The sequence below is a fragment of the Epargyreus clarus genome, unplaced genomic scaffold (assembly GCF_041222505.1).
Source record: "Epargyreus clarus isolate Ecla_fem2 unplaced genomic scaffold, WU_Ecla_fem_2.2 ptg000019l, whole genome shotgun sequence".
Lineage (NCBI taxonomy): Eukaryota > Metazoa > Arthropoda > Insecta > Lepidoptera > Hesperiidae > Epargyreus > Epargyreus clarus.
This window is the reverse complement of record NW_027332227.1, coordinates 14810240-14825309: the sequence shown is the minus strand read 5'-3', so window position 1 is coordinate 14825309 and position 15070 is coordinate 14810240. Positions and strand designations below refer to the sequence as shown.

The 15070-nt window shown below is 38.6% G+C and overlaps 1 protein-coding gene across 1 annotated transcript in view; it reads right to left on the bottom strand.

Moving 5' to 3' along the window:
• Nucleotides 1-15070, bottom strand: part of LOC140750043 (pre-mRNA-processing factor 17) — a 36765-nt gene that overhangs the window by 21123 nt on the left and 572 nt on the right. Inside the window, exons 2-10 of the mRNA XM_073083347.1 lie at nt 14576-14843; nt 13956-14115; nt 13463-13578; nt 12923-13026; nt 12542-12649; nt 12202-12310; nt 9987-10141; nt 9299-9432; nt 7998-8219 (exon numbers count right to left, since the gene is read on the bottom strand). Of these exons, the coding sequence (XP_072939448.1) occupies nt 7998-8219; nt 9299-9432; nt 9987-10141; nt 12202-12310; nt 12542-12649; nt 12923-13026; nt 13463-13578; nt 13956-14115; nt 14576-14843 (1376 nt within the window). The remainder of the gene's footprint in view (nt 1-7997; nt 8220-9298; nt 9433-9986; nt 10142-12201; nt 12311-12541; nt 12650-12922; nt 13027-13462; nt 13579-13955; nt 14116-14575; nt 14844-15070) is intronic.

Below are 15070 nucleotides of genomic sequence, written 5' to 3'. Positions count from 1 at the left end.
TATCAAAAGGACTTTCATATTAAAAAGAGGCTTATGTCAGACGGATTTTAGGCTAAAATAGATTTATTTAAAAAGGAATTTCAGAATAAAAGGTAGGTTAATCGAGCTCAAGGTAAAAGTTGCTTAAGTGTATCAAAAAGGGACAAAATTTTAATCCGTATTTGATTGCATGAGACCCGCATAATCAGTTAAATCTTTGCCAAAATTAATTTCGAATATTATTTACGAGGAAGCGTTATGATAATATTAGATTTCATATATTGCAAATATTTTATGATACAGACAAACAATTTAATTTGATTCATATATAGAAACTGAAGTATCTTAAAAAATCAATCTAGCGTATACGAAACAAACTACAACTAGATCTCCAAAACGTAAAGTCTACCTAATAAAGTAGAACTCCACCGCCACACATAAGTGGTAAGTGGAATAAGCTAACATCTGTCCGCGAGGTCGAGGAGAGAAAGTCACTCGCGACCTCACGGCGGTCGCGGCCGGTTACGTCACCACTCACTAGTCACATGCCATCTGACATGTTATAGGAGAATACAATATACTGTATTGTAGAGAAAGAGGCATCGCTATAGTGCCAAGAAAGTTGTGGAAGCTTACGAAAGGTCAGAAGTCATCTATGACCATACTAAGGTTAATGGTTAGGTTAAGGCTAATGTCAGGAATATAGTATCTAAAACGAGGGTAGGGTCCAGACTACTGTCCCTGTAGTACGGGGACCAGAATAAGGCTACGGTATCCCCTACCTGTCGTAAGAGGCGACTAAAAGAGGCTTCCGGGGTTGCGGGCGGCAAGAGTGGGAGCTGAAACCGTCCAGCAAGCGACCCCGGAAAGGACAGCGGTCCGTGTGGTCACATATGGCTGTAATCACCAGGGGATGTGAGAGGTGCGTAAATTGCTCCCCTCAGGGCCCAGAGCCCGATAGAAGGGCATCGCGTTAGGAGGACTCCGGTTGTGTTCCGTTGGAGATCCCGGAGTTCTCCACCAAACGCTGAGGACGGCCACCGGGGGGGTTTTAGTGCGGTAAAAATCCTACATAACCCGGCGTCACTCCCATGGCGTCGGGTACCTTTTGAAGGTTTCCCCCTCGTCAACAAAAAAAGATGATGAAAAATGATTATCATCAAATTGTTCCAATGATTATGTTTCATAAATGTTCCAATTTTATTGATTCGTAATGCAGGGACTACGACAAAAGACGTGTGTTGAGTAGTAGTAAAAGGTGAAAAAAATTTAAAGCAAATCCTCTAATATCTGCTGTTAGCACTAACCCCGCATTAAAACCCCAAATTATGACAAAATGAGGATGAAACTAGGGTTGTTGCGAATATCAGCATCAGCATCAGCATCCGCTGATTATCAGCTTTCTTTTGAATATCAGCATCAGCATCCGCATCCGCAACAAAAGATGCTGATATTTAATGCTGATATTGAAATTGTAACGTGTTCGTTGAAAGCGGGACCGAGCTTAAATCACGTGGAGTTTTAGCCAATCACAGAAGTTTATAAACACAAGTTGTCATCAAACAATCATTCGATTGTATTGACAACATAATCTGGTCAGACATCAATAACTTTCGATCATAGTTCAATCAATCAATAACAGAATTATGTATTCAATTCATAATGCCACATTCAGTGAAAAGTGCAATATGACCAAATATTTCGTTATTGAACAAACACAGTTAGTTTTTGTAACAAATAAATGCCGACTTCTGTGTCACTGCAAAGTGGAGGGTAGCTGAAGTGGATGTTGGTTTGGTACATGGTTCTGAAGTCGGTGCTAAATATATTTCGTTGGATAAAGGCGTAAACAGCGTGTTCAATATGAGCGCCGGCTTCGGAGATATGTGAAATCGTCATACCACGTCATACCGATGGAAAAATTAAAAGCAAGAAACCTTATTATTTTTACAGTGAAAATGGAGATAAAATTTCAAGCACAAAAAAGTTCGACAAAAAATAAACAAAAAAATTCAACCGACTTCTATGTCACTACAAAGAAAAATGTATTTAAATAAATGTTGGTTTAGTACATAGTTCTGAAGTCGGCGCTCAATATAGTTTACTGGTTTATGACGTAAAGTGTGCAATATAAGCGAGAAATTAAATAAAATTAAAATGTGTTTGTATGGTCATATGACCAAGTTATGTCATAGACATCATCGCCAACGAAGTACCAATATCAACATACATCCGTATTCGTGTGTTATCTTAGGTTAGGGTCGATCCACACTCTATGTCCGGATAGATCGCTATGTATCGAACAACGTTCATATTACAAAAAATATTTTGCTACATTGCCCAATTGTAGTTGCTATTTTGCGATTTAGTAAATAATAAACACATACATTTTAAATATTCAATTGATAAGTTTCTTTGGTGAGTTCGTTAAATCATTGAGACGATGAATTGATGAACGGTGTCTGAGATGATCAATCACCCATATGTAAGTACACTAATAGTAACTTTTAAAACTATTTAATTAAGAAATTCAATTCAATATTATATACCATCTGTGGCCGACCTCAGGTAGGAATATCTAATCCTATCTGGGGTTGATTACAAATGTCCATGGGCGGCAGTAGCCACTTACCATCAGGTGGACTGCATGCTTGTCTGCTACTCCTATATTATAAAAAAAAGCTATGAGTAGGTAATAACGCTTATAAATACGCAAAATATATTTACAGCTACACGCTTGTATCGAACGCTACCACGAAGCATGACGTATCGTACAACTCGTACAGTGGAGACCGACCCTACAATATCCAAATATACCTGCACACACGAGCCAACACGTAAACGTAAATCGGTGAACGCTCCGCCGTAAATATATCTTATTGTTGTTGTTGTTGGGCTCATAAATAGCTAAGATTTATTTCTCGTGGGAATTTCCCCCGAAATAACCAGATATCGGATACATTATATAAGGAAATTTCGAGGTGGTAGAGCGGTAGAGCCGTTTGTGTTTTGACGGCAACCAACCATTACTAAGTCTTTTCTATGGTTAAACCGAATGGTGACGGGCTACCTATTGAAGAGTAGACAGCGTCGCCTATGGACATTTGCAACATCAGAGGGGTCGCCAATGCATCGCCGCCTTCGAATAAGAACGGTTTTCGCACCTCATAACGTTAAAACTAGTAAGTCCCTCACACCTTCATACAATAACGACAGCTCATAAAGTAGTAAACAACAAGGGACTAAAATATAATCAATTTGTATTACACAAATAAATTTTATTATCATAAAGATAATAAGGATGCCAGCGAAATGCGACCGGAAACTAGGTGTCCGTGTCAAAAAATGTAAATATGACTGTTTTATAATAAGGGCCTATACACACTGTTCGTTCGTTTACCATCGGAATTAAATGTAATAGATCCAGATTTTTCGATTAAAGGAACAAAATGTTAAATTGTTTTTTTTTATATAATATACTGCAACAGCACTGCAAATAAGTTATTTTAAATCGCCTGCCCTTCATCATCCGTGTATAGTCCGAAAGGTCTAAGCTGAGCTTTGCATTAGTATGAGTGGACACAAAAGTAGAGTCAGATTAAAAACTTTCAATAATAAATTTTATAATTTTTAGTTAGGTACATAAGTTGAAGAGGTATTCTTGTATATATTTTTTTTTGAATGCAATGAAATTAACTAAATAAACTGTGTAGTATTTAAACCCACCGTTTTGTTACATTTTACAATTTTATAATACTGACAGATGTCGCGAAAATTTTCGCGAAAGTCTAGATAGAATCAGAGCTAAGTCTGTGATTTGAAAATTGTACAATGCAGAAAAATGGTAGATTTAACTAGTACCTACAAAGTTTATTTTACTTTTCATTTTTAGTCTGTCTTCACATTTTTTATAAAATTCAATTTCATGAATTGTACAAAGTATTAACGTTTTATTAATAAAATATTTGTGTTATTTTAAATTACATTTCAACAAAAAAAAATGTTATTTTAAATTATTCGCCACATTCACGGTTATTTATATTGGATACTACGAGTATATTACTAAAAATCGAATACAAAAACAAAATATTAAATATTAAACAATTCTGCTATCAGTACAAGAAGTGAGGAAGAAGCATGTATGCCAAAAAGCGGTATAAACCGGTTTAAATCAATTAAAAGACGCATCGCGCTTAACACGTTCAGTGCCAACGACTCGCCCGAGTTGACATAAATTTCATTCATGTTGTTGGGACTCGCCGGGTGAGCCCAATGTTTTTCGCCAATATTTCCTAAACGGGTCCGTATTTTCTACTGAAAGCCAAAGTGTAGACTAAATAAACGCTAATATGAACATTTACACGGTGGCTCTAATTTACGACTATTTGTATAATTTAAGAAAAAAAAATGCATGCTTTGAATTACAATTGCATTGTCCACTGCCGCAGGTCTTCGAACTTTTAATTAATGATTTATTATATCATAATAAAAACATAAATTATTTATTATTAAAGCTGACTATGTACTTTTGTTTTGGAAGAAAAATATAACGATGGTATTAAATTCCGATTCAAGATCATTTTTAAATTAGTATGTAGTGCCAGCGACTCGCCTGGCGTGTTCATTGTGAAATATACACGGCAACTTAACAAGGAATTAACAAAATCGTATTGGCATTGAACGTGTTAAATCTGACTTCACACCTACACTATCCATGTGCACTCACACAAATGCAAATCTCAGCTCAGACCTCGCGGACTGTACTTAAGTATGAGTCTTAATAATATAATTATAAGTTATTTATTGTTTATACACAATCTTAACGATAGTGTATTGTTTATTTTATTATTTGTGTCAATGAAAAACGTATGTGTATTTATATAAATAAGTGAATATTTCAAGGCTCTTGGGTTAAAGTGTGAGAGTGCACATTGAAAAATTTTAAAAAATGCTATTTTGTGAACAATTAACTCCTATGCCAACGAATCATTTCTTAACTACAATTATATATAACTGCATTTATACTATTTTATTGTGCAATTAAAGTCACAAATAATACATCGAAAGCCAAATCATCAATCAATCATCATCATCCATTACTGTCCCACTGCTGGGCACGGGTCTCCTCTCATAATGACAAGGATTAGGCCATAGTCCACCGCGCTGGCCAAGTGCGTGCGAAAGCCAAATACCAAATCCAAATAAAACCGCAGTATAACCTATTCTATGTCACAAATATCTTCTTTTTGAAGATCTAAACCATATAATAAATACTAATCCTTATAAGAAGGTATTTAAAATATTAAGTAAAAATCATTATACAACTTCTCATTTAATAATACTATCTGGTACGTTTACATAAAACTAATCATAATTCAAAATGTATAACTTAATTCGTATATAACCATTTTAATAGAAATCTTGATATTTGAGACTTCGTGCTTCAGAGGGCTTCAAGTTGTAACTCTGAACACAAATTACAAATTTTCCTAAGGTATCTATCCTATATCAATAAGTAGCTATCCACAATAAATTACTATCAGATACAATAATATTTTCTTAAATCAACAATCAATCAAATCTGATAAACAGTCTAATTATCTACTCTACTTGTGTAACTTCTTGGGGCGATAAACCATTATTATTATTATTAAATACATACTGTTGATTTCAACTATAATATCAAAAATAAAGAACAGTGTGAATATACCCTAATAGCTCCATCTAGCCAACCTTGTAATAGTTTCGTGTCGCAGCCTTAGTGTAAGGTCATGGCGACGTATAAGTAATACTACATAAAACAATTTGATAACTCAGTAAGTCGTAAGATTAACCTTAACTGAATTAAATAAATGTATAAGATAAAACAAACTGTTATACGCATTCTAAGGTCATATGCTTATTTGCACGATAAAAAATACTAATAATGTTGTAGAGCTCTGCGTGTTCCCAGCCTAGAAATAACATCGCCAAATATATTTCTGCCCAATAACAATTGAAAGAGGTGATAATTGAGACATAATATATACGAGGCGTTCCAACTTAGTCCTCAAAGACAATGAATATCCCAAGGTAGGAACTCTAGCAAAATAAGAGGGGGTGGGGGGTCGGTAGGCCCCCCCGCTCCTGGGGGTCTCCAAACACAGTATTATTAACTAAAAAAGGTCGTCAGAACCAAACAATCTGTGAAATGAGTATAAATTTGCCGAAAAAAGGTCGCCGGTATCGTATTTGTCGGCGAATAAGTCAATGAGACATTTGTAATTTTAAAATTAAAACAACTTTTTAGACTAGCGAGTAGGGCCCTCACTTCAACTTTCTTCTTTTTTCTTTTTTTATTTATTGTTGATGATAAAAATAATGACAGTAAAAATAGACTTAAGCTGTCCCTGTAGTTATTGTCAACAGATTTCCTCTGTAAATTAAAAAACAATGAATCCGTAATTCCCCACACTGACCAATAAAGGCTTTGTGATGTTATTACTTAACAACAACATTGACTTAACTAATGGCAACATCACTCAGTAACAACAACAACATTATTTTAATACTATCTGTTAATTAATACTCACAGTACAACAAAAAAATGATAATGAAGTGAAACTTAAAAGAAACAATAATTTTATGTCAATGCGAGGTTCATTATATTGAAGGTTTTAATTATTTATTTATCTTAAAATAAATAATCATGTTAATTGGGTAAACAAATAAAATGTCACTTTTAAACCTTGTTTTGTTGTGCGACAGAAAAACTGACCTTTTTTAACGTAACACATAATTTGTTAATAAATAAATAGCATTCGTCCACCTTTACTTTAAGGTCATGGAAACCTGGGGCGGAAAGTTGAATGGAGGCCCCCAGTGTAAAAAGTTCGCCTGTGATTCGGTGACCTTTTTTTTGACTGACGAATACACACAGGCCCGGGGCAGACCGCCCCTTCCGCAACCGCAACTTTGGTTAAACATAATCATTATTGACAGGCCAAATCAAAAGAATAGAGTTTTGCTCGGTATAAGTGACTATCAGTGTCTCATTAACTTTTAATAATACGATAATCAAATCAGCTACATAATAATTACGTTGCATCTTATTATCTTTCGATAATTAAACAAGCGATTGTCATGATGACTATTGTGTTATTGATAATCACGTGTATTTAATTTAAATAATGAAATTGTATCAGTGTTTGTAACCGAAGTACATATAAATGTTGTGTGAAGGCATCAAACAAACACGTTTCTTATGCAAGTAAAAAAAATAATTAGAATTATATTGAGTACTTTTCGATTCATAGCAGTATGGCTTCAACCCCTTTTTATGCTTTAACCTTCAAAGTGCTGGGCATGAGTCACTATCTAAAACATTTTAATAGACACAGTCCTTTGCAAGGACAAAAGGAGACAAATGTGCAGAATCCTAAGCAATATGATATTGACTCTAAAGACTCCTAATAAATAATTTCCAAAAAATATTAGCTCTCATTAGATAACAATGTTCTGTTTGTATATACATCGGAAATCTAAAATATGTAAAACATGAATATCACCTAAAACAAACGTCACACCTGCCCAGGTCACAAGCACATACATTTTCCCATCAATTTCTAAGCCTATAGTATAATACAATTCCGATATCTATTAATAAATACTTTTATTAATTCTTCCTCCCTTAGTCATACCACGATATATTCTGTTCTCCCTTTTATCACTATGTGATATAGTAAAAATATTTCTCCTTCTAGCATTATGAGTGAGAATGATTAGTTTCGTACGACCTCCGCAAGCTACTTGTCTATAACAGACTATATAGACTATAACAGTCGTGAAACGACATCTATATTTTAACCGACTTTAAAAAAGAAGAACTAAAATGTATGTAAGTTTGTATGTTCGCGATTTTCTCAAAAAACAGTTTTATTGGGTCCTATCAAAGATCCAATTTGGATTGGTTTGGTTGTATTTGCTTACATTTGCACAATCTTGTGTATTATAAAAAAAATCAAACCCAGTACACCCACCTCATATCCGGCGAGTAGTCCACCGAGCAGGCGTAACCTGCGACCATGTGTCCCGTGAACGTCTTCTTGCGGTTCATCTTGAACCGGTTCAGTGCGCTGAACACTATCACCTTGTTGTCCATCGACTGGCAGGCCAGCCACTTGCCGTTTGGTGACACTGTCACCGCTGGTAGGGAGTGCATTGACGGGTCCGCTATGTACTTCATGTCTACTGGGATGTCCCTGGTGATAGAAAGAATGTAAGTTTAGGGCACAAGTTGTTTTTCGTATGTGCTGGATGGTAAGCTCATAAATATGTAGGCAGTAGAATATAGGCAAACATATAATTGGGATTGTAAGTTCATGTATGCAATGTCCCTAAAGGTACAAATGGGACTCTACATTTATATTTGCGATGTCTCTGAAGATACAAGTAAGAATGCAAGCTCAAGTTTGGAATTTCCTTAAAGGTTTTTTTTTTTTTTAATAGTTTAACCTAACGATTAGGCAGACGTGCTACCGGATGGAAAGTAGTCAACGCCACCTATGAACATTTGCAACACCAATGCATCGCCGGCTTTGTATGAGAGCTCTTCTTGCACCTTTTTTGAAGAGCCCCATGTCATAGCGCTCCGGGAATACCTCAGGAGGAAGCTCATTCCACATCTTACACACCGGTACACCGGGATTGTGAGCTTATTTCTAGGATGGTTTTTGGTTTATGTCTGGGATGTACCTAAAGGTATAAAAGGCATTGTAGGTGGGATTGCTTTTATTCCAGACATCTGTGATGGTACAAGTAAGATTGTAAACTTATATCAATCCACCTACTACAGTAAAAGTACAATTGGTCTGGTAATAAAATATCTCGAAAGTAAAACCTTTCAAAAATATCAACTTGACATGCACCTATACACCTGAACACTTACTAACTAACCTGTAAAAAATTATTTCCACCAAACAAAAGTATTTTTTTATAATATAGGAGTAGTAGACGAGCATGCAGTCCACCTGATGGTACGAGGCTACTGCCGCCCATGGACATCTGTAATCAACCATAGATAGGATTAGATATTCCTACCTGAGGTCGGCCACAGATGCGCCGCTACCTCTGAGGACTAAGCTGGAACGCTTCGTAAAAGTATGTCTCCCTTACCACACCCTTCAAACCAGAACACAGCAGCGATTAACACTGCTGTTGTTGGGCAGAAATAGGTGTGGCGGTGGTGCCGCCGGAGTCGAACCACAAAGGGTTCACTTTTTTACTACCACCTTTGTTATTACAATCAAAGTAAAAAGTAAATATTGGTAACATCACTCACCACTCCCACACCCTGAGGCTCTTGTCGTCGGAGGTGGTGACGAAGCGGCGGTTGTCGTCCACGAAGGTGATGGTGTTGACGGCGCCCAGGTGCCGGTCGTACTCTTGCACTATCTCACCCGATCTCGTGTCCCACTACAAAAGAAATGACGGACATTATTTACAATTAGCTGTGCCCCGCGGTTTCACCCGCGTTACAAATAAATGACATTATTTATACACCTATTTCTGCCTAATAACAGCAGTGTTAAACGCTGCTGTGTACTGGTTTGAAGGGTGTGGTAAGGGAGACATTCATGGGGATCCATACCTGAAGGGTAAATGGGGCTCTATGCTAAAGCCTCTGCTGTCTGGTAATTTACCAAAGGGATCAACGGGGGATCTTTTGCCATTATATCTTTTTTATTAATTTGTATTTGTTAGCATAGCAGTTATAGAAGTTCATTGCAAAAAATTAAAATAGGTACCGACATATTATGGTTCAATAGACAAACCAAAAAATGCTGAAAACATGTATGATGACCCTTTTCTTTGTATTTCTCTTATTTTTAGTATTACGCTATATTAAAGTGGCCACAATAATACACATTTCAATGTGTATCTATTACAGGTTAAGGGATGGAGCCTTGCGGTAGTTGGACAGATACCAGAAACCCTGAAAAAATCCTAAGTAATACTGTGCAACTCACACAAATAATCTTCTTGTCCGAGGTGCCAGCAACAAACAGATGCTGCTTATCATCGTCGGGGTTGAACTTGGCGCAGTAGGCCACCTTGCGCGACGTGAAGCGCGACACACACGCGCCCGACTCCGTGTCCCACAGCTTGATGTAGCGGTCGTACGCTGCGGGACAGGGTTCCAATCCGGATAGGTTAGGTTAGGTTACAATTTGTAACGGGTACACACGAATCGTAAAACGTTACCATGTTTCATGTAACTGAGTCGAAATACTAGCAATAAATTAATAACCTCTTTCATGAGTACCCAATCCTTACTAATATTATAAATCCGAAAGTAACTCTGTCTGTCTGTCTGTCTGTCTGGTTGTCTCTTCTTCACGCCTAAACCACTGAACCGATTTTAATGAAATTTTGTACAAAGATAGTCTGAGACCCGAGAACGGACATAGGATAGTTTTTATCCCGGAAATCCCACGGGAACTAGGGATGGCGAACTAAGATCTATTAATCGCAGAATCGATCTTTTGGACCCAAAACATCGATTATTCTAATCGATATTAGTAAGGATTGAATCGTAAACTATGCATTTGATCAAGTGATGATCTTTAGCAAAGTTGTTGTCCATGAGCCCACGAAAGTTCCAGAGTTGGTACGACCAATTTTCGCCAGATGGTGCCACTGTCGTTCCAATGAAGGTACGAATTTTCAGTTTTATGTAAGTTAGTATGTCATATTATTTTTTTTAACGCGGGCGAAGCCACGGGCAAAAACTAGTATATAATAAAATAAAATCCAATATAATAATTTTTACATTTGCAATTACATGACAATAAATAATAACTGTTGATATTATTATCAAAAAATTAAAGAAATTATCTTACCTATAATTATATTGAAGTCCATGTACGCATACATCGCCGCTTATCTTACTCCTTTTGGCGACTCTAACTGTACCCTCTGCAGTTCAATTCCAGCGGCATCACAGCCATACCTATTTTTGTTTAATAACAGCGGTGTTGCTGTATTCTGATTTGAAGGATGTGGTAATTCAGACATACTTTCCGAGGCATTTCAGCTTAGTTTCCAGAGGTAGTGGCGCACTTGTGGTCCACCTCAGAGAGGAATCTGGGGTTCTCTTATCTCATCTGGGGTTGATAAGGTGGACTGTATGCTCGTCTGCTACTCCTATATTATAAAAATAAATAGCGGCCAGAGCCCGCGCCCGACACTCACCGGCGGAGACGAAGCGGTCGCCCGCGTTGTTGAAGTTGACGTCGCGCACGGCCTGCCGGTGCCCGAAGTACGTCCGCCCGTACCCGCCCAGAGCCGCGCCCGACACTCATCGGCGGAGACGAAGCGGTCGCCCGCGTTGTTGAAGTTGACGTCGCGCACGGCCTGCCGGTGCCCGAAGTACGTCCGCCCGTACCCGCCCAGAGCCGCGCCCGACACTCACCGGCGGAGACGAAGCGGTCGCCCGCGTTGTTGAAGTTGACGTCGCGCACGGCCTGCCGGTGCCCGAAGTACGTCCGCCCGTACCCGCCCAGAGCCGCGCCCGACACTCACCGGCGGAGACGAAGCGGTCGCCCGCGTTGTTGAAGTTGACGTCGCGCACGGCCTGCCGGTGCCCGAAGTACGTCCGCCCGTACCCGCCCAGAGCCGCGCCCGACACTCACCGGCGGAGACGAAGCGGTCGCCCGCGTTGTTGAAGTTGACGTCGCGCACGGCCTGCCGGTGCCCGAAGTACGTCCGCCCGTACCCGCCCAGAGCCGCGCCCGACACTCACCGGCGGAGACGAAGCGGTCGCCCGCGTTGTTGAAGTTGACGTCGCGCACGGCCTGCCGGTGCCCGAAGTACGTCCGCCCGTACCCGCCCAGAGCCGCGCCCGACACTCACCGGCGGAGACGAAGCGGTCGCCCGCGTTGTTGAAGTTGACGTCGCGCACGGCCTGCCGGTGCCCGAAGTACGTCCGCCCGTACCCGCCCAGAGCCGCGCCCGACACTCACCGGCGGAGACGAAGCGGTCGCCCGCGTTGTTGAAGTTGACGTCGCGCACGGCCTGCCGGTGCCCGAAGTACGTCCGCCCGTACCCGCCCAGAGCCGCGCCCGACACTCACCGGCGGAGACGAAGCGGTCGCCCGCGTTGTTGAAGTTGACGTCGCGCACGGCCTGCCGGTGCCCGAAGTACGTCCGCCCGTACCCGCCCAGAGCCGCGCCCGACACTCACCGGCGGAGACGAAGCGGTCGCCCGCGTTGTTGAAGTTGACGTCACGCACGGCCTGCCGGTGCCCGAAGTACGTCCGCACGCACCGCCGCGCGCCGTACACCTCCCAGATCTGATATCATCAAACACGGTACCATAATTATACATAATAAGGACACTAGCACAAATTCCGTTACATTTTGTAACACATAGTTATATCAAAAATTGTCTCAGGAGTGTAACGTATTCAACAGCGTAGGCGACAACGGGCGAAAGCAACGGGCGAGGGCGTCAATACTTACAAAATTACAAGCTTTTAGTCCAATATTCTTATAAAATTATAAAAAAGAACAATATCACATACCTTCACTCTACAGTCCATGCCAGCAGACAACATAAGATGAGCCGTGCCGGGGATCCATCGCACTGCAGCAATACCTTTTGTGTGACCTTTCCACGTGTGAATGTGTGCCTGAAAATATAATTTGGCAACTTCATTCTAGGTCCGGGCGGCAAATTTATGCTATCCCCTTTACGGCAAAATCTTTCTACATCCGAGCAGCAAATTTATCCTATGGCCTTGACCACATCCGGGCGGCAAATTCGTCCTATGCTTTCAGCGTCAAGATTACCACGTTATAAATGTCTTCAATCCGATATACCACTAGTCTATTACTCAAATATCATCACATAGGCATCAAGCCTATTTATTACATCTGTTACACATAATACCATCCAACCTTACCTTGGGTAAGAAGCATTTATCCGGAGGTGCGTCGCTTCGCAGCTGCGTTTCGCTGCGCGGTGCTTCGATCCAAGATCTGCCGGCATAGTCAGTCTCTTTGTCAACTGGAAAAGATTTAAAAATATTTTATTATCTTAATTTTACAAAATATGAGAGATATGTTACTCATTTAGAACTAATATATAAGGGATATCAACAAAATATTTGCAGTATAAAAAATGTGTAGAACAAATTTATGTCTAGCTTTAAAATATTGAATTGTTGTTATTATAAAGTCACTTTTAAAACTCCATTTTTAAACAACTTTAATAAAGGAGGTTCTGTATTTGACCGCTATGTGTGTAAGTTTATGTCTGCGATATTTTCAAAAACAGTGGTTTTTGAAAATATCGCAGAACCCCAAAGAAAACCAAAACCCCAGAAATAACCAAAACCCCATCCAAATTGGATCCACTGATCCAATTTGGATGGGGTTTTGGTTATTTGAAAGCATATTTATATTTATCATATTCACTACCTTTGTATATCATATTTACTTACTATGGAATATAGATTTCTCTTCCAGAGGTTTGTCATCATCAACTTTTCCTTTCTTCTGTCTTTTTGCCAATATTTCTTCCAGCTCTTTAGCCTCGTCGCCTTCTGGTTTCATAATCCTGAGATTATCAAAATAAACAAATTCCAAGTCAGAGCAAGATTTCTTTAATAAATGAAGTTAAAATAATAAAAAATACACTTATAAGTAGTTATATATGTAACCACAGTTAGACACATTAAAATAGGAAATATTTTGGATTATATTGTAATTATAACAGTAAAATTAATTTTGAGTTGTACGGTTAATCATGCAAAGCAGCGATTTGTACCTTTCATAATTGTTCCCTTCAAACCTCTAGAAACATTTAGCTTAATTTATTTCATATAATTTATCATACAAACCAAATCAAACACTTTATCCACATGTTTGTATCTGTAAACTTTTGTTGCGATTTGACAAGTGTGTGGATGCAGTGTTAAGTTAAACTTCATTTACCTTTTCTCCCCTGCATACCCTCCCCAAGGGCCTAAAAAGCCAGCAATGTCCTCAGGGTTATCATTTTTGTTCCTTTTCTTTTTGTCCGAAGGCCTCTTTTTAATAGTTTCAAACACTGTTTTGCCTTCTGCCTCCTCAGGTGGCGCTACCATGGCTGATACTGTAAATAGGACATAATTGATAATCAACAATGTATCTTGTATTATTAGAAATTATTTTACAGAGTGAATTTTTCATACTCTGCGTAAATATACTCAAAGGAATAATGCCACATAATTTGATAAAAAATTGTGTATATTTAAAAGGTTTTTCAATCTATATGCCTAGCCAGAAATTGACAGAGTTCATTTTATAAAACAAATGACATACTCTATTATTGCTCCATTTGATAACGTTGCTTATAAGTTTATAAGAATCAAATTCTTCCAAATAATGATAGACTATAAACTAAATTAAAAGAATCTTAATCACAATATTTTTATACATTCTCATACAAAACCAATAATTAATATTATGTCATTTTAATTCCAATATTAATTTCAAAAATGTAATTTTTACTGTAATGAGTGCAATAAAGTGGGTATAATTGGAATTGTTAAAGAACTTGTAGATCTACTTACACACCACAGCATCACCATTAGCATTATCATCTGTCGATGGATCTATTGCATACCCGTAGCTAGTAAATGTCCGTCTCTGGTTCTCAAACTGGAATTCACTAATATGTGCCTTCTCCACATAGCCTGATAGGATATTTCTGTTAGCCTTCATCTGCTGAGTTTGAAATGGGTTCTCCGGGCCATATGTGGGTGCGTATAGTTCTTCATATTTTGGATTGTGCATCAATTCCTGGTTATTGGGTAGTAGGATTCTTGTGTCGTCATTGTTCTGGAACCATAAAAGTAAGGTAATTTACAAATATTTATTTTTATCTTCAATACTGATGTTAGTTAGTTCATTTCCCAAGGCATTATAAAAATAAAAATACATTTCTTAACACAAGATAAATTTATCTTAGTAAAATATGTAAATATACATGTTATCTACGACTAAATCTAAGACTAGAATTACACAGCTTTGATGAGGAACTAGGTGTATAAGTGATAATGTTGAGT